At 35.0% G+C, this 25,089-nt stretch overlaps 1 protein-coding gene across 2 annotated transcripts in view; it reads right to left on the bottom strand.

The window, feature by feature from the left end:
• Positions 1 to 1,054: 1,054 nt before the first annotated feature.
• LOC126740947 (uncharacterized) overlaps positions 1,055 to 25,089 on the bottom strand; it is a 245,583-nt gene continuing 221,548 nt past the window's right edge. For both annotated transcript variants that reach the window (XM_050447145.1, XM_050447146.1), the window contains exons 4-5: positions 9,924 to 10,890; positions 1,055 to 1,741 (exon numbers count right to left, since the gene is read on the bottom strand). In XM_050447145.1, coding sequence (XP_050303102.1) covers positions 1,593 to 1,741; positions 9,924 to 10,890 — 1,116 coding nt within the window. In that variant the 3' untranslated portion in view covers positions 1,055 to 1,592. The remainder of the gene's footprint in view (positions 1,742 to 9,923; positions 10,891 to 25,089) is intronic.

The following is a 25,089-nucleotide window of genomic DNA, read 5'->3' as shown; positions in this document are numbered from 1 at the left end:
GAAGAAAATTAAAAGTTTTTTTGTTTTTTTTTTTAAACATTTAAATTAAATTAAAATTCAAAGTATATGACATAGACAAAAAATTAAAATATTTTTTTTTTAAATTTGCCACTGTGCAGGATTTTTAATAAATAATCAATTATTTATTAAAATAAAACACTTATTTAATATATTGTAATTTATTTCTCTCATATTTACAGACATTAATTTTTACAATCCTTACTAAATTAAAATTTCTTTACGCATTAGTCACACTAATCGAGAAATAAAAAATTAAGAACATCATTTCAATTGCATAGATAAAAATACAATTACAGACTCTAAGAAACAAATGAAAATTCAGTAGAGTAATCATTTTAAAATTCAAATTTTCAAAATATTTACACACGATTTAAATGCCTTATACTCTAATAAAAAATAAATAAAAACTTAAAATTATATAACACAGTCGAAAAATGTACAGTACAAACTTAAAAATAAAGCAACAAAAGCGAAAAGTACAATCGTTGCTAGATAGTAATATATTTATACTGAAATTGATTGTTCAAGCAAAACAACAAAAAGATTATATACAAATTGCAAACCTAAATTTTATATATTTTAATATAGCACAATATTTACAAATTTAGAAGGTAAATAAATTACATTTTTTCTATAAAGTTGCCTAAATTCACACCATTATGCTACAAATGCATAATAAGCAATTTTGATTTTATTTTGGACGATTACATTATTTATTTTAATTTAAAAATTAAATTATTTACTTTATAAGTTGTCTTACAGCGTATTAGGAAGACATACAAATGTTGCTTGCATTTTACAATGTACTGACTAGTACTTAAATACATAAATATGTATTATTTACTACGTACTTTAATAGAGAATCACACACAAAAAGCGGGATTTTTAAAATGACTTTTATACAATATAGAGAAAAGCTTAAGAAAGTAGGTATGATTTTTAAATGAAATGTGTATAATCACTTTTATTTTATTTATAAAATAATAATTAGAAATCAGTCTATTGTTTAAAATTAATTATCAAAATAAGCGTACAAGACTTTTAGTAATATATAAGCGTATTATATTTTAGGCTAATATTTATTGTACAAACAAAAAAAGTGTTATTAATTTTCTACATTTTTGGAAGTTTCATTATTTCACAATTAAATAGAGAAAGATGCATAATACATCTAAGCCCAAGTTTTATCAAAATTTTTTTATTTGTAGGATCACTGACTACTAGAATTATTCTTCACTTTATCAGTATTTCCCAACTTTATTTATATAAAAGCTCTTAATTGTTGCACTGAAATATGAATATCAAGCTTTTCAAAATGTCACAATATCTATAATTAATTTTAGCAATTAAGTGCTTACAGCTCGACGTCTTATAAAATAATTTTTACACTCGAAATATTTAATAAGCGAATCTATTTTCATATTTACAAAATACACGTGACACTTTAAACCTGTTTAATTACCGTTATGTAAATCCGCAGGTGAAAAAACCTCGAACTTAGGAACTTGAAAAGCGTTTATATTTGGCGCACTATTTATTTAATATTTAAATTTTGGTGTCTCCATCTGGCGTCAAACTTGGAAATCGCTTTTGCTTTGTGACGATTCGAATCGGATTTCTAATTGGCTGGAAGCGTTGTGACTTTCATAGGTGGGGTGAAGCGGTGACCTTTGATGTGATTGTGGTGGGGGTGTTAGAACTGTTACTATTGGTGGCGAATCTGAAATGAAAATTAGTGGATTTATAGCTAAAATTAGGTTATTTAAAAAGCACTATTATTTGAGTGTATAAGCACGACATTCCCATTAATCTTTTGACGTAAATATGGCAGTTCCCATATGTAAAAATGCGCATTTTATTCAAGATTCGAACTTAGGATTTTTATATAATATCCGAAGCAACACATCATATATTATTATCCTTATTATGATTTTTAAGTAAATTTTTGTTTGTGATATATTTATTAACTGTATATGGTAAAGGTTTATTTATTAAACTGTAGAATAAACATATATCATATACTGTTTTGTATGCATTAACGTGTATGGGACACAATAATTATACCAAACAAGATATACAAATTAAAACACCTCATAAATAAAAATTTGCTCAAAACTTACAATAAGTATAAAAATAATGCTAAAAATGCTAATTTTCCTATAATAATTTAATTGGGTCGAAAGGAGGATTGAACGTTGCACCTCCTGGTGCCTCCACCAATTTATCGCAAATAAAAACATAAAGTACACACCACCCTACATAAATGGAATTCAAAATATATGTATATACTTGTAGTTCAATTTTTCTGAAAGTGTATAGGAAATTGTCAATTGTTTATTGCAAAAGTTCTTGATGCATTCTAAGACATATTTTAGGCTGCTGAAGTAATTTTTGGAAATTTCATCAACTGTCAAATAAATTTTTATAAATAAATAAATATAAATTTTTTTTTTATTTGTAATTGTTCATTTTTATAAATATAATCTATATTTATTTTTTGTAAAGGTTCTGAAAAACAGTGATTTTGCAGGAGAATTTCTCACTGGTAAGCTGTGTGGGGTAGGTGAAGGGGTTAAGGGTAGCTTTATTAAAAAAACTTTTTTTTTGCTTATTAGCAATAAAAAAATTGTAACTTTTGTATTTAGACTTTTCTCATGTAAACTCAAAGTTTTCCAGTAAAATGCGAAAAACCCTGTTTTTCGTTTATAAGGTTTAGGTTAAAGGCTCCATACTGATTTTCTATAACTAAACATTTACTGTCCAAGGAACCTGGAACTAAATTGAAGTCGCTGTCACTTCCAGATGGCGGCTTTACTACCAATGAGCGGGAGCTACTGGAGGTCATGCTGCGCACTCACTTCCCAGACTCCAACTCATCTCGCGATCCTCCTAGCTGTTCTCGGGCTCCGATTCACTTACAGTTCGAGACTGCTAGAAGAATAATTACCTACGAGAGGGTGAAATGGGCAATCAAGACATTCCCCCCCCTTTAAATCTCCGGGCATGGATGGATTATATCCATGTCTTTTGCAACCCCATACATAGTCAGACTATTCAGGACGTCCCTTGCTCAGGGCTTCGTCACAAAGTTATGGCGTCAAGTGAAAGTCGTCTTCATTTCGAAACCCGGAAAAAGCGATTTTACAGATCCCAAATCGTACCGACCTATCAGCCTTACCAGCTTTATGCTGAAGGCGATGGAGAGGCTGATTGATCGGTACCTTAAGGAAAGCATTTTGGTGAACAAACCAGTGCATGTGCACCAATACGCCTATCAGGCGGGCAAATCCACGGACCTGGCCCTACACCACCTCGTGAGGAAGGTACAGGATGCTCTGAGAAGTGGCAAGACCTATCCGGGTACGTTTCTAGACATTGAAGGGGCGTTCGACAATACCCCTTTCGCATTAATCTGCCAAGCACTCGAGAGCCGCAGCTCAGAACCCTGTTTGGTTAGCTAGATAGAGGCCATGCTCTCGAAACGTCATGTATCTGCCCAGCTCAACAACGAGATTGTCGAAACGTTGGCGGCTAGGGGCCCGCAGGGAGGAGTATTGTCCCCTACCTTGTGGTGCCTTGTGGTCGACAGCCTGATAAATCTTTTAAACAATGCTGGCCTATACACACAGGCCTACGCTGATGATCTGGTAATCCTTTGCCCAGGGAGAGACGCCGCCGCAATGCGGGGCCCTATGATGAGAGCCCTGCATATAGTGGACATATGGTGCCTCTCAGGGGTCTCAGGGTTAACCCCAAAAAAGCAGAGCTCCTACTATTCACGAGGAAACGTAACTCTGGCACGCCCCCTGTTATATCTCTAGGAGGCGTGCAGCTGCATTACTCCAGGACAGTTCGATTTCTGGGAATCAAGTTAGATCCCAAACTCTCCTGTCACGATCATGCAAATACCAGAATGAAGAAGGCCACCTGCGCGCTATGGGCCTGCAGGCGGGCTTTCGGCAATACCTGGGGTCTGTCTCCTAAGATCCTCCACTGGATCTACTCGCGCATTGTGAGACCTCTTCTCGAGGAAGCGAAAATTCGTGCTCAACTGGACAGAGTCCAACGTCTTGCATGTCTCAGCATAACGGGTTACATGCGGACGGCGCCAACGAGAACGCTTGAGACTCTGCTGAGCCTTCCGCATTTGGACCTTGTTGTGCAATTCGAGGCAATGAGGACTGCGTACAGGCTATACGTCCTCGTCGAACTACGTGCTGGCGAGACCGGTCACGCAAAAATTTGGTCACGGGCCATACAGGAATATCCTCTCCTTCTGATGGGCAGTGACTGCATGGATCCAGTGACTGCGAGGGATTCGTGACGCACATTGCAGGCAGAGGGGAGTGGCAGCATTCCAACAGACCTGCATTGCTAAATAGGGAGACCATCTGGTACACAGATGGTTCCAGAATGAATAACAGAGCTGGACCAGGGCTTTGTGGTGGGATCCCACATACGAGTAGGGCATACTCGCTGGGGGAGTACGCCACTGTCTTCCAGGCCAAAGTATTTGCTGTATTAAAATGCGGACAGAAAATCTTAAGCTGCGGACACCGCAATACAGTCGTATCAATATGCTCGGACAGCAGAGCTGCCATTAAGGCTATCACGGCCGCAAAGGTAAGCTCCAAGCTTGTACTAGAGTGCATAAAAGTCCTGAAAAAACTGGTACAGATTGGCTGCAAGGTCCAGCTCGTCTGGATACCTGGCCACGCAGGCCATGCAGGCAGTGAGGAAGCGGACTCTCTTGCCAGACTGGGAACCGCGATTGTGCCGATGGGGCCGGAACCCATAGTTGGTATCGCCAAATGCGTTGCGGTCACGTCAATGATGGGTCTGCTCGACAAGTGGACCCACCGAAGGTGGACTGAGTCCTCTGGTATGAGACAGGCCAAAGCGCACATAGGTGGGCCCTCTGCCTGTCTCACCAAAAATCTACTACGCCTAAAAAGTCGCGAAATTCGGCTAGTGACAGATCTTTTAACTGGTCATTGGCACTTAAGAAGCCATCTCCATATTATCGGTATTGCGGACAACCCGGAATGCCGATGGTTCTGTGAGGAGGATGAAACCGTTGACCATGTAGTCGGGGAGTGCCCAGCACTCACGCACGCCAGGTTCAAATACTTGGGTAATACTTTTAGTGTACCGAGTGACTTTAAGTCCTTCAGACCAAAGAGCCTTATCGGTTTCTCTAAGGCCGTTGGGCTCTGGTAAACCCCAGCGGGGCATGACGGGTCCATCAGGAGACCTATATGCACAACTGCCTCGGCAGCCCACTGTTTCGACAATTCAATTCAATTCAATAACTAAACATTCAATGTTTTGTTGATGGTAAGTACATTTGTCTAAAAAACTCATTTGGAAACGTCTTTAATATTTAAACTTTCAACTTTTATGAAAAAATACTTGTGTATTATCTTCATGTTATAAACCTTCTTCTAAAACGTGAATTAGATAAGCATAATATTACATTTCTCAACGTAAATTCTTACGACATTCTATCCGATATTTATCGTTGAAGTTCACTTAAAATGCACACCTGGTGTAAACCAAAAATAAACGTTTATTAAACTGTCGTGTGTTACTTGGGTCATGCTTCAAAGCACTATTCTTTCTTTTTAGACCGAAAAATAATGATAATATATTGCAGATCGATTTATGTTATCAAACTTTTTAACAATCAATAAAGTCTCAAGTTTTCGTTTACTGAAAGTTAGAAGTTGAGCCCAAGACCTTAGTTTTATAAAACTTTTGGTGCTCACTTTAGCATACCCATACTACAAGTACTATATGTTAATATACATGGCATGGTAATATACAAAAGTATCGTTATTGGAACGACGACAAATCACACGTATTTAGAGAAGGCCATACCCGGTATCCTCAGGAAATTATTGTTTAAGTTGGTATATTGGATAATGGTATTATCGGCCCAATATTTATACCAGAAAATTTAAATGACGACATGTATGCTGAAATGCTATAGAGATCTATCGAACCACTAATAGTGCGAGAATTACAAAATCAGAGGAACATACACACATCTTTAGAAGAACGCTTACTACAGTAACAGGATTGAGCACCTCCCTATCATATAGTTCCTGTTAGGCACTGGTTAGATTATCATTATTCTAATTAGCAGATCAGAAAAATAGGTCCCATTGAATTGCCATCTAAATCTCCAGATCTAACACTTATTTACTTCTTTGTGATATACTTTTTTTATATATTTTACTCCAGTATAGAGTAGTTTAGAAACGTTGTGCTATGTCCAGAAAAATATTTACAAATGTACAATAAGAATTTGAAAGTAGGCTTTATTATTGTCTTTATAATAACATAAATCATTTTCAACATTTAATTGAGTAATAATAAAAATAATTTAAAAAAATCAGAATATTGTTTTTATTTATTGTCTTCCTTGATAAACAGAGAATAATTTTCTGAAATGTTATCTGTTATCTGTATTTATAGTTGTCTTTCTATTTTATTATTGGAAAGTATTTTCCATAAGCTTTAAGATGATGTATCACTCGACCCCACTTTCTATATAAGATTTAAGGGGTGTAACTCACCCTGTCCAAGAATTTGCATACTAAAGGTGAGAAAATATGCTTGTTTTTGTTCCCCCGTCTTTTTATAGAATCTGTTTTCAGCGTTTTTTTATCTAGTTTTTTGTTCCTAATATAGGGCCATTTCAAGTTTTTAAATTATTACCCACTATACAGGGTGGGCCATTTAACTTGAGACATCGCAATATCTCACAAACTAAACAGGTATCTTGAAAATGTTTCACATGAAGTTTAAATGGTTTCCAGGGGGCCATAAAATGACGTCATTAGTTTGAAGGTCAAATGAAGGTCAACTTCACTTTTTTGCATAGAAACCTCTATTTTTTTTAATAGTATCTAACTTAGCGTTAAAAAAAAGGTAACTTTTATTTAACACTTTTTTACCTGCGATCTCTCCTTTTCAAGATATTAATTCTTGATTCTTTTACGAATTTTTTCCTTAACAATGACATTTGCCCTTGTAAGTGGTATCTGATGATCTATCAGAAGGAGTGATAGAATTTTATTATCAACAGAATCGAAAACTTGAAAATAAAACGTACAAAGTTTAAATAAAAGAAATTGAAACAAAAAAAGTCAGAAAATTATTTCAATAAATATTCAAGGTGTTGACCCCTTCCTCTTCTATACATTTTTCGACTCGGTTTCTAAACGATCGATGTGGTTTCTAAACGATCGAGGTGAACGAACAGAGTGGAGTATCTGTAGAGTTATCTGCCCGCAAACCTCCGTGATTCGCAGCTTCATATTTTCGGGAGTCGTTGGTGGATCGCGATATACAATCTTCCAAAAATACTGATAGAATCTCCAACAGAAAATTACGGTATTTTTGGCCTGTAAGGACACCATCAATAAAATAAGGTTCTATGACTTTATTATTGATGATGACACACCAGATATTCACAGACCATGGCCGCTGATGTTCTATCGCTCAAAATTACCTGAGATTTTTAACTGCCCAATAATGCATGTTATGACGATTAACTATACCATAGTTTGTAAATGAAGCTTCATCGGTGAATAAGACGCGCAGAAAGAAATTGTTGTTTTCATGCAACTGATTTTTGGGTCCATTTACAAAACCGCACTCGATTTTGGAAATCATTCCCAAAAAGCTTTTAATGTAACGACAAGTGATGCGGATGAAACTTGTGGCGTTTCAAAATTCTCAGGACACTTGTTTTAGAGATTCCACAAACAGAAAAAATTGATCGTGATCTGACTCCAGGATTATGGGCAACTGTAGCTAAGACGACAATTTTATTATTTTGACTGGTAATGCTTCTCTTTCGTGATCGATTTATCGTTCATACACTTCCGTGCTTCACTACACGATAAAATGATGGCGATAGAAGTCGCCGTTGAGGATGTCGCATGGTATACAGTTCAATGGCTCTATTAATATTCCGTTCAGATTCACCATAGATAAGGACCATTTCGACTTTTTCATTTATTGTTAGGCATTCCATAGTCACTCAACAAAATAGTCAAGAACTTGATAACTGAACGAATACTGTGAACCAAAATAATCTCTTATTTAGTTTATTCATCAGTATTTGTTTACAATCGCCTGAAATACCTGGGATAAACACGTCAGATCTGTTCACTATAGAAAATTTTCGCATCATAACAACTTGCATTGATCAACAATGCCTTGTCACAACAATATTGAAGAATTGCTGAACGAAAGCTATTCCTGTTTCTAATGTCATTGTCAAGGAAAAAATTCGTAAAAGAATCAAGAATTAATATCTTGAAAAGGAGAGTTTATATGTAAAAAAATGTCGAAGCAAAGTTATTTATTTTTTAACGATAAATCAGATAATACTAATAAAAATAGAGATTTCTATGCAAAAAAGTGAAGTTGGCCTTAATTTGACCTTGAATTTCACTCAAGGTCAAACCAATGACGTCATTTTATGGCCCCCTGGAAACCATTCAAACACATTCATTCACATGAAACATTATTGCGATGTCTCAAGTTAAATGGACCACCCTGTATATATTGTTTTTTTAATGTGGTTATTAAATCTAAATTTAAAAAAAATTAATAAATTATTTATACATTTTATTACGTAGTTAAACTAGTAACAATAGAAAATTGAAAACTCAGCTGAACATCATAAAATGAGCTAACTAAAGGAAGATATACTTCAAACGTGTTGGTTTTTTATGAATTAATTATGGCCTATTATTTGATAAGTAAAGTCATATTTCTAGTCATAATGTGAATAGCTTAGTAAACATTTTGAAACAAGGAAAGGAAATCCTGCTTGGAAATTCAACTTACAATCTTTAAATATATGCTTCCAGGAGCTTTATGGGTTTCTAAATCTGAATTTTATCAATTGATCACATTTACTTATATATTCACATTCTTTGTTAACAATATAATGTAAATAAATAAATAAATAAAGTATTTTTTGACATAAACTCAAAACCTGGTGAATGTAACCTATACTAATTTTTAACTTTTTATTCCCTGATGATAGACACCGCTGTGTCCGAAACATGTAAGGAATTATAAAACAGAATAACGTTTAATAAATAAGTGAAGGGAGACTGTAAGATTTTCATTTAACCTTATATTTAGATAAACTAGTAAATATTTTTCAGAATCCAGAAATCCTGATTTTTTAATATATACTTTAATGCCACGCTTATCTATAAGATTGCGGCTTTTTATTATTTAAGCTTTCAACTATGGTAATCGCAGAACTTGAAAATCCTAGAAGAAAAGGGAATTATTCAGGAGCACTAGTCACTTCGACTCAAATTTACTTTAAATTTTAATTTTTATCCATTTCCAGGTTCTCATGGAAATTTTATTCTAGGAAAATTTTAGCATTTAAAACTTAAAAGAAATGCATATTATAGCAAATATCAACGTTGTCGAATAATGCAGCATATTTATTCTCCAGCATCATTAGCATTTCAGTTTTAGCATGATAAAAAAAATTATTCCTTCAAAAACTAGTAAAAGCGAATAACATAATTTATTATTTAGCATAAAATTTCCCCTTCAGCACATAATATGCGATGCAGCAGCTCAATGGCATCCCTTGATGCCCAGTTCATTCCTCTCTGGATTTCTGGATTATAGATACATTTCGTCTAGGGAAATTTGCATTTCTGTAGAGCCGGACAGCGTGTTATCCAGGAGCTTTAAATTGACATATTTTACGCAATATGCTTGCTTTATTTTTATTGATATATGTGCAAGAAGTTTGCTTTTAAAATAAAAATATTAAATATTAGAAAAATAATTTGGAATTACTGACATCTAGGTTCTGTGTTTTTGAAAAGCAATAAATGGCTTCTTACCTGGATAAGCAGTTAGATCCTCAATAACCTTATTCCCATTTATCCGCCTTCTAACATAAATATTCCAAAATTTCTTTAAGGTAAGTAGAACGAACAACAGCACAATGACTATTCCAAAACACTCTACCAGTGCTGCAGCAATATCTTTATAATATTGCTCAGACTTATCGATTTTTTGCCCCTTAACTGCACTAAACAGTACTGAAAGTAAAGGAGACGTCAACTCTTCAGGTCGCTCTTCTGGTAATATATTCTCTGATTCAGTTGACACTTTTTGTGCTCTACCAGTGTCTAAGTCCATCATCTCCGACTTGAGGTTATCTACTCCTGGTACCCTTGATACCAGTTCAACTTGAATATGGTAAATTGTATCAGGCCATAAGGATAGAGTAACACATGTAGAGTCGGTGAAAAGATTTCCTTTTAGGCCTCCTCCATCTACTTCCCATGTTACAAGGTAGACTCCCCTTACTGTTTTGGGCTCCCAAGCAATTTCTCCTATGACAAGAACTTTTTGATGAATCAATGATACCTCTTTTAGTACCCATGGAGTATCTTCGTCAAAGCCTGTGCTTTTGGTGGTGGTAACTTTAATTTCCGTATTAACAGTCTTCTTTTTCTTCTTATTTTTTTTTATAGATTCTTCGTTAGGGCTGTAGATTGTTACCAAGCCTTGAGGATCTACTACCAACACTCTAAGCATAGCATTGCCTTGATCTATTGGGACCCTGGTAGATGATTCTAGAGTTTGTATTATTTGCCTCCAAGGACCTGCTTGACTTTTACGCATAACTACGTAGACTACTGGAACATTCGGATCTACAGAAATTGGTCGGTCAGGCCATTGAGCTTTTGCACCAAACACTTGAATAACTGCTTCCCCTTTGGTATGGATTACTGGTTGGGTTTGTTGCGTCGTATATAATGCTTCTTGATGAAACTTGCATGCTTGTTGACATCCAGGAAACTGAAACAACAAAAAGCTACAGTTAACAAATAGAAATAAATTTTCTCCTTAAAAATAAAAATATCGAAGACACGAACTGAATAAGAACCAACTCGGTGTTATTATTAAGGCCCGAGGACACTTTGGTTTTCATTAGAAAATTTGCATCCCAGAGGAAACATCGGAGCCCTATTCGAAAAGAATAGAGAATGAAAACTGGCTTTTCCATTCTCCGCTTTTCGTTTGTCTCGAAGGCAAATTATAATAATGAAAGTTACTGCATTATACTGAAAATAAGCCAAGGAATAATGGTGTAATTGTTTTTCTTTGAATTTTGTAATATGTAATTCTCTTTGAGAGATGATAAAGTAAACATGTCAGCTTAAGAAGAATTTTTAATTTTCCTGAGTGAAAAATGACTAAAAAGAAGTGCAAAATTGAACTTTAATTTAAACTGTCGTCTTATAAAATATCTCAACAATTGTATCCTTAGGAGAAAATTCAATAAAACCGGATGATTTTAATGATTTTATTTTAAAACTGGTGATTTACTGCTCCTTTGAATGTTTTCAAATTACCTTAATGGAAGGTCCTTTATTTGAGCTGAACTGGAAAACACGCCTTATTTATTTCATACTCTTGCGAACAATTATGACTCGTTGCTTTTAAAATGAAGGTCTAAAAGAAGTGTCTGCGAACGTAATTAGGGATGCTCAGGGAATAATTGACGAGATACCTTTATTAATAACAGAAAATAAGAAGGTTATATTAAATAAAATAAAAAAAAAAATATTTGCTTTCTTTCTGCCACTCCTAAAATAAATAAAACATGTTTTATTTTGTTTAACCTCGATGTTATTATTAAAAGATAGTTTTAGCTGCTAATGTGAAAAAATAAACATATATCTACATGATAACGTTGTATTTAAAGGTAATTAGTTATCACTGTAATGAAGGTTTGGTTTTCACTAATACAATAAATTAGTATATATTCCACAATGTATTATAGCACTGCCGCTGATCTAATCTTACCAAAATTCAGGGAAAATATTAATTAAACATTATAATCAAATTAAACGAATTTTGGAAATAATGTAACTTAAGTACAAATTTCTAACAACTCCTGACAATATCACTAGTATGTTTGCACGTAAGATTTGGTAGTATCTAATTTAGGGCAGGCACATAGCAAGCAAGTATCATAAAAGCATAAAGCCACGTTGCACCTAATGTCATGTGGTTATCACTATCATGAAGGCTTGATATACACAAATACAATAAATTAAAGTACACAATATATTAAAACACTGCAGGGTGATTGTCCAACCTTACCAAAATTAAGATAAATTAAATATTTTAATAAAAATAAATAAATTTTTGAAATAATCCAACTAAAGTGCAAATTTCCGACAGCATTTAGCAATATTGCAGATATGTTCGCACACAAAATTTGATACATTCACGGCGAGTGCAGGTCAAGTAAGCAGCACCAAAGTGTAAAACTACGTTGCCAATAAGCTAACAATTTACAGGTTTTAAAGTTTTTTTTGTGTTATTTAAGGATTTATTGAATATTTTTGTATTTAAATTGCTCTTGCTTTTTGTCTGTAATATTCTGATAATTTAAGCTTAAATAAAATTTATAGAAGATACATAATGTAAGAGTAAGAGCATCTAAACAAAGTATATCTGCTTATGTATAAGGGTGGTCTCAAAAGTACCTCACACTTTCAAACAAAATTGTTTGAAAAAAATATTTGGATTCTTTAACATAAACTCGTTTTAGCTCTATACACTTTTCCCAGCGGTATACAAAAAGCTCTATACAGTTTGTGTAATAAAAACTATCATGCTGCTCAAAATAGCCATTAATTGCCAACATCACATCTTCATCGTTGGAAAAATCTTTCAAGTTTGGAAACTGAAAATAATCCGAGGAGGCTAAATCTGGTGAATAGGGTGCATGAGGTATCATATCAACCTTAAACCTTAATGCGTTAATTTTGGCCTTTTCACCAACGGATTTGATGGTCATGATAAAACACCAGTTTCTTCTCAACCAAATGAGGCCGTTTTTGCTTCATTTCTTCGCTAAACCTTTGCAAGAAATTGGCATAACACTCCGTTAATAGTTGTAGTTTTTTCAAGATAGTCTATGACAATTATCCTACGCTCATCCCAAAAACTAGATGAAACAGTCTTCGCCTACTTTGAAGACGACTCTCCCTTTTTAGTTATTGTTTTGTTTGATCTTTTTCTCAGCTGTGAAGTGATGGACTTGCGTTTCATCTATGATTTTGAAACAATGCAGTGGTTCTGCTTTGCTGCTAGGAGACTTCACTAAACACTAAATTAAAACATATTTACGAACCTGTATTATGCAATGTACCACACTTTTTGAAATGTTTATACTATGTCTGTTCATTCGCTCACTTCAATCGACAGTCATCCAATACCACTTTATGGATTTTTTCACTGTTTCTGGAGTCATCACCTCATTTGGTTGACCAATCTGATACTTATCTTGGTAGTTCCTACGGTCTTGGTAGTGCATATCGTTTGAACTCTGCTACCGAATATTTTACTGTTATAAAGAAATGAGCAGACTCACCCAGAGTAGAATCTAGTCCAATTTTTAGATTGGTTGGACTAAGGCCTTTCAAACAAGAGTATTGTAACACATATAAATGATCAATTTTCTCCATTTTCAAAAATTCACTAAAAACGTTTTCTATTGATGGCTGCCAAAACAAATGCTAAACAACGTGGTATCTTTAAACTTAAAACAGTAACACCATGTACCGGGTGGCCAACTAAGAATGGACGTCGGCGATATCTCAGGCCCTAATAGTCGTAGCGCCTTGAAGAAAAAAATTGTAATAAAAGTGGCCAAAAAAAAAATGCTGGAAATTATTTTGAAGTTCATTGGTCAGCGCCACAGCTTCTTTAAATCTTAAAATTGCATTTTTGTCAAAAAACAGAAGAGGCGTTTGACATAATAGATACTTATTTTGAATGTATGAGAAATGCCACAATTGCTGCAAGGGTGTATGCGCATCAGTATCCTGATAGACGCCATCCTACTGCAAAAGTTTTTCTTCGGATCATACATCGTTTGCGAACGACTGGAAACGTTCGGCTGCCCGTGTTTCGGAGACAACGCAGGGGACGCACCGAAAACAACATAATAAATGTTTTAGCCTACGTCGAGTTTAATCCTCACTTAAGTACTAGAACAATAGCGCACGACCTGGGAGTAAATCGAACTACTGTTCAGAATATTCTTAAGGAGTACAGATAAGCGATCTTTTGCATATTAATCTTCACTATACGCGATGAGACTTAATTTTCCTAAGGAGAGTTCATTTTTTGATGATGATGCGTTAAATGTAAAATTAATTAATTTTTACACAAAAAGCACTTTTGCGGCTTTTGGGTATGATTGCAGAGGATCCTCAGGTGCTTTCAAATATATTGTGACAGATGAGGCTACATTTCACAGCAATGGAGGCGTCAATCTCCACAATATTCATTACTGGTAACCAACGAATCCGCACTGGATGCGAGAAGTCCAGCATCAAGGCCGTTGGTCTTTAAATTATTGGGCAGGAATATTAGGAGGTCGAATTATCGGCCCATTTTTTTTAACAACGCACTAAATGGTGCAAATTATTTGCATTTTTTAAGGAAGGAATTGACAATTTTATTAGAGGATGTGCTACTTGAAATTTGCCAACGAATGATGTCCAGCACATTTCGCCCGAAATGTTCGGGAGTTTTTAGATGCTACCTACCCTGGTAGATGGATAGGACGGGGCGGTACCACACCTAACGTGCCTGGATTTTTAATTATGGGGTCGAGTTAAAGAAATTGTTTTTGCAACAAGACCTAACAACTATAAACTGTATGCACAGTTTTCCCAAAATAGGCCCTGCTTTTAATGAAGTAAAAAAATATATATAGTTGCATTTGAGTTTTTTGAAATAATTCATCAGAAAGGGTTAGTCACAAGTCAACGCCCTCTAGCTGATTTTAGGAAAAGTAATTTGAAATTTTTTTTGGTTGAAAAAATAAGGCAACAATAGACTTAAAAAAATATGTTTAAAGAAAATCGGTCTAGTCATAGCTGATTTTCAGCTGTTTTCTTTATTCAAGCTAAAAATGCCCCCCACCACTTTATTTGACAACTGACAGAAACTTTTGTAGAAACTTTTTTGTGACGAAATCTTCCTAGAATATTAATATAATATTTTGAGGTGTACGTTATTGGAGGTTTTTTGGCAAAAATACAATGCAAATTTAAGATTTAAAGAAGCCGTGGCGCCCTCTAGCGATTGACCAATGAGCTTCAAAATAATTTCCAGTATTTTTTTTTGGCCACTTTTATTACAAAATTTTTTTTTCCAAGGCGCTACGACTATTAGGGCCTGGGATATCGCCGACGTCCATTCTTAGTTGGCCACCCGGTACATGGTATAGTAGGAGGGTGGTCGATACACAATATGGTTATATACTATACTATTTGTATTTAGTACTATTTTATTACCAGTGGTATGGAATTACTAAAATTATATTATAATCATTACTTCGTGCATCGACAAATTTAAGAAAATTATACAAGTAGTCATGCCTGATATTAACTCTATTAAGTGTCTTGTAACAAAAATACTATCAAATTGCGTATTTTTGATAGAAAAGTTCATAATCTGATGCAGAAAGGCATCCAAATGAAGTCTTTACCGGTTTTCGATTCTTAGCCACCGAAGTAGACTTAAATAATGAGATATATGGTCCGGCATGTTCAAATTATGGTATTGACGATTAGAATACAGCAATTTTAAACTATAAAATGCTTGTTTTCCTACTTTAGTAACATGACGTTCAAATTTAAGTTAGAAATACAATATTGACGTAAATTACGAACCACGTCCATATTCTTAAGCAGAATGTGATCAATACAAATCTTTATATTGTTTTTCAAAAATTCAACCTTTCCCTTACTGCTAAATAATGTCACGCTATCAAATCAAAAAATGTATAATAAAAAATTCTGCATATCATCAGCTTAAGATTCAATATTGAAGTGTTTTTAAGATGTTACTAAATGCGACCTATACACAATTTAAAGTAAAGGTCTCAACATTGAACCCTGCGAAACACATATAAAATATTTGATAAGCCTTGGGTTCTTTGAGATAGGTAATTCGAGCAGGTAAATCGAAGAAATAAAATTTAAGGTAAGAAATCAGTAACTAATGATAATTCGCAATTCTTTTGAGTAGTCAAGGAAAATAAGCAGCGTAGACATTAAAAATGTCATTTGTTATTTTTTGCTAGCGCAAGTGCCACACTGATTTTCTGCGATTATTTTATCTAAATTACAATATTTAAGCATTTGATTGCTTATTGTAGACTGCTTATTATCTTTAAATCTGAGAAATTTGTAAGTGCCTTACATTTAAGTAAGGAATGTATTTAGCACTTTTCCAAATCAGAGGATTTCTTTCTATACAGCAGTTGATAATAGGTACAATAAATATGTCAATTTCAAAAAAAATAATAGTAAAATATTTTAGGCGGAGCTTTGAGTTTAGGCATTGAAAATTCACAAAAACAAAGTCTATGGTCAAAAATCAGCATTCAAAGTTCTTACATATTTCATTCTTAAGATATTAAAAATTAAAATTGGATACATTAAAGTATATGAGTATATTATAGTATATTATAGTATTATTGTATTTTATCTAAACATGTTAATACTGGGTTAGGTATTTAAAAAAATGTATGGTAAAATCTCCACTGCAGATATTGTGTTCAGAGGTTAACATATAAGAAAAGATGTTATCCATATTATAAAGAAAGTCAAAAATTGAAAATTGATTTAAAAAATCAAACTCTTCTTATTACAAAATGTAAAATTTAAAAGTGTATTCTACGCTATCACCTATCTGAAAATCAAAATTTATTTTTGCAATTGTAAGTGAGCTGCTTACGTATGGCAACACACCACCCTCTCTTTCGCGCAAACTGTCCTTATGAATAATATTAAAACCAAGTATATTAAAAATATCTGACGGAATCTCTGAGTAAAACTCACTTTTCTTTGTAATTTCATTATAATAGTTTATTTTAATTAATTTGTTTGTATCTACTTTGACTACTGGAGTACTTTTAGTGGATTTACTTTTTTTTATTTCTTTCAATTCAATATACAAGAAAATATTGTGAGAACTCACGCGCGATTTGAACGGAAAATCAGAAAAATGGAAATGAGAAAAACTGAAAGCATTATGTCCAGATAGAAGGTATCCAGTTTTACATGGTATAGTAGGAGGGTGTTCGATACACAATATGGTAATATACTATACTATTTGTATTTAGTACTATTTTATTACCAGTGGTATGGAATTATCATAATTATATTATAATCATTACTTCGTGCATCGACATTTGCAAACAAACATCACATAGTAGGTCTAGCAGGGACAAAAGTGAACTTAGGAACAGCCAAGGTATGTTGTAGCCCGGATACGATCTCCACGCCCGATTTAGATACAACTTCCGATATGCCGTCCTTATTAGAAGCGACATGTGATTATAAGTAAAAATCGAAAGATTTATCAAGTATTTCTGCTTCCTCTACAAATCAGCAATACACACTACAGAAGGCTTTTCCCCAATTTTGCTAATAAAATCGACGATCTGCAGGCAAACCATCCAAACCATTTACAATATCAATTGGTTCATGTCCTAAGGCAGCTTACACGAAAGCCACCCAGAATTCCTGATTAAGAGGGAGACTTTGCTAGCCCCCTAAATCTTTTTTTCCTGACTCATACAATATTACCATATATGCACCATTAGGAACATTAGATCACAAATTAGCAAGCGCAACATGTGAACTAGGAATAAAACCTTGGGATCAAGCCATGCCGCGTAGAGTTTTCCATTATAGATCAGCCAACTGGAGACATTGAAAACAGTTCGTCTCTTCGTTTCCTTGAGTTGTCTGTTTCAGGACCAACGGTCTTTCAGTGTGTACGACCGATATTTCAAAGTTGAGTTTGGCAGGTATGGATGCTTATATTCCGAACATCTTGAAAAGCTCTTTAGACAGCAGCCGTGGTTCGTTAAAAATTGCACCAAGATAGTCAACAACAATAATGCTGCTTATCGCAAATGGCTCCAAGACCCGAGCCCTGCATATCATGTTAACTTTGTTGCCTTGAGAGATGCATGCAAGCAAAAATATAATACAAGAGCGAAAAACACTTTTCAATTACCTAAAAGGATGTAGATGGTTTTAGTGTAGCAAAAGTAATTGGCCACTATTTCTATAGGTCAAAAATTCCACCACTTAATATAGGGAAGAAGGTTCCATTGCAATGACCGTAATGGAAAAGGCAGACTTGCAGGTTTAGATGTTTGCATCAAACTCTACGGTAGACCCACAAAGCAAAACATCACTGACTTTTTTTTAAATTTAATATGATGGTAAAATAGAATAACAATTATTAGTAAAATTTGTCATTTTGATATACTTTTTAGTGTTGCTTAATAAAAGACAGATTTATAAGTTTATTTATTTATAACCCGTGTTAAAAATACCGAATTTATGGTTTCTTGGCGCCCAACAAAATAAACTCAAGACATTACCATGGATTTCTGAAAGCTGAGTTGCCCTTCCAAAACTGTTTTCCTAATACCTCACATTATTTAAAAGTCTAAAAATTTTTTAACATAACGAATTAAACGAATCAACATTATTTAAAAGCTGCGATCAACACTGTCGATCGACCAAAATGTTGGTCAGTCAGTCGATAATAACATGTCTGACAAAGGTGACGTTATAATTGTTTGTGTCGCATGTATTATTATTGCATCTAAAAAAAATTGCACGCAAAAGAAGATTTTGTGTTCGACCAAGTCTTTAAGGCAAAATTCAATAAAAAAAGATGACATCAACATATTGAGCCTTGAATACAGAAATTTTTTTCGAATATCAGAAATTGAATTTGAACATTTATAACCAAAAATAGGATCACAAATTGTTAAAGAAGACACTAATTATAAACCTGCCATTAACATAATGGAGCATCTTGCTAGAATAAACAAGATTTGTACCAACGAGACTTCTAATTTTTTGCTCTACCGCTTGCTTCTCGACTTAAACTCTTTAGCAATTTCCATATGCCTCAAGTTTCTGTTGTTATAGTTTTTAGTTTTAAATTATTATAGATTTTTTTTCAAATTGTATTCCTCAATAAAGGCTATGACATTATCTTGTTCCTATTCCATTTCTCCAACAAAAGCACACGGCTATGAGATATAATGTAAATAAGGCAAGACGGCACTGAGTACTATAGTTTCAGTTTCTCAAATGTGATCGGACGTCGAAAAATACGTCCACACACAAAATTCGATCAACTGCTCTTGACCAAATGTTTACCGAAAACAAAACGACATAGTCGATGGCCACATACACACCAAGTCGAAAACGTCGATTAACAGTAACAGATTAAAGTGTATTAAGTACAGTAAAATAAAGTAACAGATTAAAGTGTATATCTTTTTGCATAAGGCATAATTTTTGCATCACGTTAAGCCGAATTTATTATACATTTTATTCTTTTATGCCAACAATTCCAATGGCGTGAAAAGAATAATTCGAGGAAACCGGGGAAATTACTTTATTTGATTAAGCGCGTCCGTTTCGGCTTTTGGGGGCGCATAGAGGGACGCCGCGTCGCGTCGGGACGGATGACAAGGAAAAATCCGCGGCTTTGCGGTACACGACAATCCTTTTTAGGCATTTCTAGTTTGACAATACGACGATGCAATTATTTACGGGCCGCTTAAGTAAGGGATTAGTAGTTTGTTTAATGTTTTCCATTACGTTTTTTCGGAGAATTAGGTTTTTCTGATTTAAATCCATCGAATGAGGCACGTCCATTAGGTAATTTGACCTTTTTTTTACTTGTATAATTAAAAGGAGAAGAGAAGCTGTTAGGCCTAATTGTTGCAGGTAATGCCTTTTGTAAATGTTAAATAGAAAAATTACCTTAATTACCTTTTCTTTTTTATTAAAATATACCGGTTATAAAGGTACCCCATACATTATCAGCATATTCTCATTTCCTAAACCAATAGAATAGAATAGTAATTTCCTGATAGAGTTGAGGGCGATGAGAGAGATGAACTGAGAAGTAGTTCTGCTGCAGTCATTGCCGGCCGCAAGCCCGGATAAATTGTGGAAGGTTCTTAGATGAGATAAGCTCCTTGTCTAGGATAAAAAATAACTACGGCTTACAGAGAAGAAGGTTTAGCCTCGGAAAATAGACGGATCACATTGAAAACAAGCCACACACGGAAAAAGGTTAAGCAAAAACGGAAAACTACTAAAATAGCCTACTAGAATATTACTTTATAGAATGGAAAGGATTAGAAAATAATCTGATATCTAATATTCTAAAATATTTGAATATGCAATGCTTGATCGCCTTATGTCTTATTTGAAAAATACTCAAATTATTTCGACAGGCCAGCATGTTGTTTATGTTTGTGCTTTGTGTTTGCTAGGTCCACGACGTCTGCTGTTTTGTCATTTTTGTCGGGGGTATTCGAGGCTTTTGAGGCGGGATTTTATGATCTCAGCAGGGCGTTTGACTGCGTAGATCACACTTTACTCTTGGATAGAATGGAATCCTATGGTGTAAGGGCAGTAGTGTTGAGCTAATTTGCATAATTTTTGACAGATCGCTCACAATATGTAGCAGCAAGGGATAGCTAGCCGGATCTAGTATGCGGTCTGAAAACCTTAAATTGGACATTGGGGTCCCACAAGGTTCCGTATTGGGTCCGGTATTGTTTCTCTTATTTATTAATCCCTTGCCTCTAGTAATAACACATAGTGTCATCACCATGTATGCTGATAATACATCTGCGCTGGTCCGAAAACAGAACATGGAAACAATTGATGTATCTGCTGGAAAAGCCTTAGAGGAACTTAGCAATTGGTTTATTTTAAGTCAACTTTACTTGAATAATAAAAAGACTAATTACATGGTTTTTCATTCATGTCATAGTCAAATAAATAGTGATATTAATATAATAGTAAATTAGATGTGTTACCAACGATAACGATTGTTTGAAATGCCAAAAATCAGTTTAATTTCTTGGCTTAACATTGGATGATTCACTTTGTTGGGAATCTCATTGTACTGAGTTGTCGATAAAGCTCGGTAGTTTATGTTTTGCCAGTAGGAACCTTAGGGTGGCAATGGAAAATAATCAACTAACTTGTCTATACCACGCTACTATACACTCACGAATTTTGTACGGTATTCAGCTTTGGGGCTGTACGTCGCATGCACGTCGAGTATTTATTAGCCAAAAACAGATTCTAAGGTGTATTGCCGGAGTATTACCAATGACTTCCTGGAGACCTCTTTTTAGGGAATATAGAATTTTAACGGTCCCGTGTGTGCATATATTTGAAGTTTGCTTATATGTTTTTAAGAATTTTAATTCCTTTACTGTTAATGGTAGTTTTCATAATTTCCCAACTCGTTCTAGAAATGACTTGTTCATGCCTCTTAGCAGGATACTTATTTCTAAAAAATTTGTATTAAGAATAGGTCTAAAACTATACAACAAATTATCTCATTTGCTTTGCTCCTCCAAAGTCATCAAGCTTTCAAGAGCACAGGATACTCTCGACAATGATCGGTAGTATGCAGACCATGCCTGCATCCTACACGTGGTAACCCTATTAAAACTAAATCTTATAGATCTACAGTGAACGACAATAAATCACGACTAAATGTCGACAGGGCTCAGCAAAAACGCAAAAGTTTAAGCATTGCAAAAAAGTGAAGAAGGGGGAAGGCTAGAGCTGCCGAGGAAGCCAAGAACCCTGTGACGGTTTTAGCCCCCACTCCTTTCGCAAAATGATCGCCTGGATCTTTCACCACGGAGGGACAAAGCATCCATAGCAAGAAACTGGACACCTGAATCCACACCTACTGAGCGTGCCGGTGAGGCCAAGAGACCCTAGACTGATAAGTTCCGGCATCAGGTCAGTTATGAACTGATATTGGTTTCACTGGAAAGCAACTACTAGAATTCGTGAATTTGAAAACCGAGGCCATCCTACGGACTTTGTCCGGCAGTAAGGCTCAGTCGCTGTAGTTCCAGTCACCGTGGCCGATTAGAAATCATCACCCAATCACGGCTGTGAACGAGGAAAGTGTGGAGTGGCTTCGCTGAGAACTTCTAAATCATTCCCCCTAATAGGGAGGACGTCTGAAAGGTAGACAGACAGTCGACCTTTCCATACTTTGCAGGGCAATCCTACAGATTTCAGGCATTAGCCATATAACCGGCCAAGATATCTTGAGGCTTCTAGGGCGTCGAAATCCTAGCCTTCAATGCTTTCATAGGAGGGTATGGAGGCGCGAGAAAGAGGCAAAGAAGCTTAGGTTGATGGTGGGAGTTGATAAGAAATCCAGTCAAATAAAGAGAGAGGGCTCGCTATTTTAGAGTATCACCAGGGCCTCTATTTCTCTTATTGAAAGTAAAAAAACGGCTGGAAACAACTTACGCTACTGTTGCCAAAACAGATCTAATGATCTGTCACTGAACACTCTGAACTTGTTTGGTTCATAAAGCGTATCTCTTAAGGTCTCAATGTCGGACCATAAGCATATTCTATTCAAGCTAGAGAAACATGTTCAGCGGGTTACGCCAGCCCGCAGAAATCCGAAAAACACTAATTGGGACCACTTTCGAAAGGAAGTAATCGGTTGTCTTTTGTAGATGCCGGTAGGATCTACAATTAAGACTAGGGACTGCCAATCTGACTTGTCAGATAGCCATGGCATTCCAGGGTAGCCGTCCACCCAGACGGAGACCCGAAAATTCTAAGAATATCTGGTAGATCAAATACTAAACTGCTAGAAGGATAGTCAATCATTTACGAGAGGGCAAAATGGGCAATAAATACATTTCCTCCCTTTAAATCTCCAAGCATGGATGAGTTATATTCTTGCCTTCTACAAAACGGGTTAAATGTACTAACTTGACATATCGTCAAATTATTTAGATCTTCTCTTGCTTAGGATACGGCCTATAGTTATGGTGTTGTCTTTATCCGAGTACCAGAAAAACCAGGAACTGACCAAAAAAGTAAAGTTCTTACTATTCACGAGAAGATGTAACTTTGGCACACCACCTTCTTTACTTCTGGGTTAAGTGCAGTCGCAATACTTCAGGACAGTTCGATTACTGACAATCACGTTAGATTTTAAACTCTCCTGATACAATCACGCAGACACCAGAATTAAAAATGGCACCTGCGCAATATAGGTCTGTAGAAAGACTTTCGGCAACACATAGGGTGTATCCCCTAAGATCCTTCACTGGATCTATTTATCAGGAGGAGTTTCAGGCGTACGACGCCAACTATAGCGCTAGAAACTCTGTTCAGCCTTCGGCTATTGGAGGTGCAATCCTTGATAAACTATGAGCTGGTGAGACTAGGCACAGGCTGTACAGTAGTACCCTCTCCTTATGCGCAGCGACTATATCGTACCTAAAACTGGATTACAAGTGTATTGTGACCCACATCGTAGGCAAAGATGAGTGGCAATACTCCAAAGTGTTGAATAAAGAAACCATCTGATATTCAGATGGCTCTATGGTAAGGTCCCGCACACCAATAGAGCGTACTCGCTGAATGCTGGTGGTGTTAAAAGGAGGAGAAAACTGCAGACAAATTCTTGGGTAACACCTACAATGTACTGAGTGACTTTAAGTTCTTTAAACCACATAGTCTCATTTAAGGCTATTGGCCTCTGGTAAACCTCGGTGGGCCACGACAGGTTCATCAGGAGACCTATGTGAATAACAGACTCTGACTGGTCATTTAGTAGGAAACAGAAACTATTAAGAACGAGGTTACTCAGGAGTCGGTATTCTTTTACATCTCAGGTTCACTGAAATGATAGAGGACATCGACTACGTAAGCGACAGAATTTTTAAAAGTCACACTTACCCTTCCCAAAGGTCGACTGTACCTTGTAAGTACATATCTACGCCCGAAACATGTATAAATTAAGAGAAAAATGAGGTTCTATGAAAGGATTATCACATCAGGGATAAAATAAGAAGCAAGGATATCACAGAAGAACTAGAAATACAGGACATAGTAAGTTGGGCTAAAACACGCAGTGCTGGAGAAACCATTTGCTAAGCAACACAGATGAAATACGGGTTAAGATAGTCATGTCGCAAGAAACAAACTGACGAAGATTGGCAGACAGAGCAACCAAGAGAAGTACGAAAGCTGGAGCTCAGCGTCACATGAAGAGCTCTGAAGGAGGCAAAACGCAAAAGACTTAACAGGTCTAAGTCGTATTATAAAAAGAAGAAGAAGAAGAAAAAAGTAATTTTTTATTTTAGTCTAGGCATTTAAAACCTTTTAAAATTGTTTATTTTTTGTAGGAAATTTACGGTTTCCACGGTTTGTAACTTTTTACGGTTTCCACATTTTCCATGCATTGTTCGAGCTTTTTGGTATTTTTTCAGAAATTGCGTTTTTTTTTGGGTTTTCCGGGGGTTTGCAGTAGTTTTTTAGATCGTCCAGTAATTTAGCGTCATTTAGCTTTCATAATTTATGTGTTCTATTTTATTCCAGGCGTTTTTTCTAAATATCTGGGCAACTAAATTTTTATTTATTCGAGGAACAGGAATTATTTTTTTCATGTTTTTTAAAAATTTAGTAATTTTGAATTGTATTCCAGAAGTTTTCAATTAATATTTGATATTTTTCAAATATTTGTCGTAATATTTACGGTCTTCGATATTTTTTAGGAGATTCAAAATATTATTAATCCTACATATTTTTTTTTCTTATAATTTTTTCCCACAAAAATCGTAACATTATTGAAAAATTCCCATTCATAGAAAAAAACTAATTTTATATCTTTAAAAATTTGTTGAAGGTTATTTTAATAATCTAATTGAATAGCCGCTACTAACTTATTACTATTCTTCCTAAAATGCTCCATATTCTTTACAGCCTTTATTGCTAGAAAAAATACCGAGTAGTACCTTTAGCAGAAACAAGAATGATAGGTGACAAAAACCAGGTACGTGCATAGTTTTTTTTAAATATTTTTCTGTTAAAATTAAATAAGGGTCATTATAACATAAAAAAA

This window comes from Anthonomus grandis, chromosome 10 (genome assembly GCF_022605725.1).
Source record: "Anthonomus grandis grandis chromosome 10, icAntGran1.3, whole genome shotgun sequence".
In the NCBI taxonomy this organism is placed as follows: Eukaryota; Metazoa; Arthropoda; class Insecta; order Coleoptera; family Curculionidae; genus Anthonomus; species Anthonomus grandis.
This window is presented reverse-complemented; position numbering and strand designations above follow the sequence as displayed.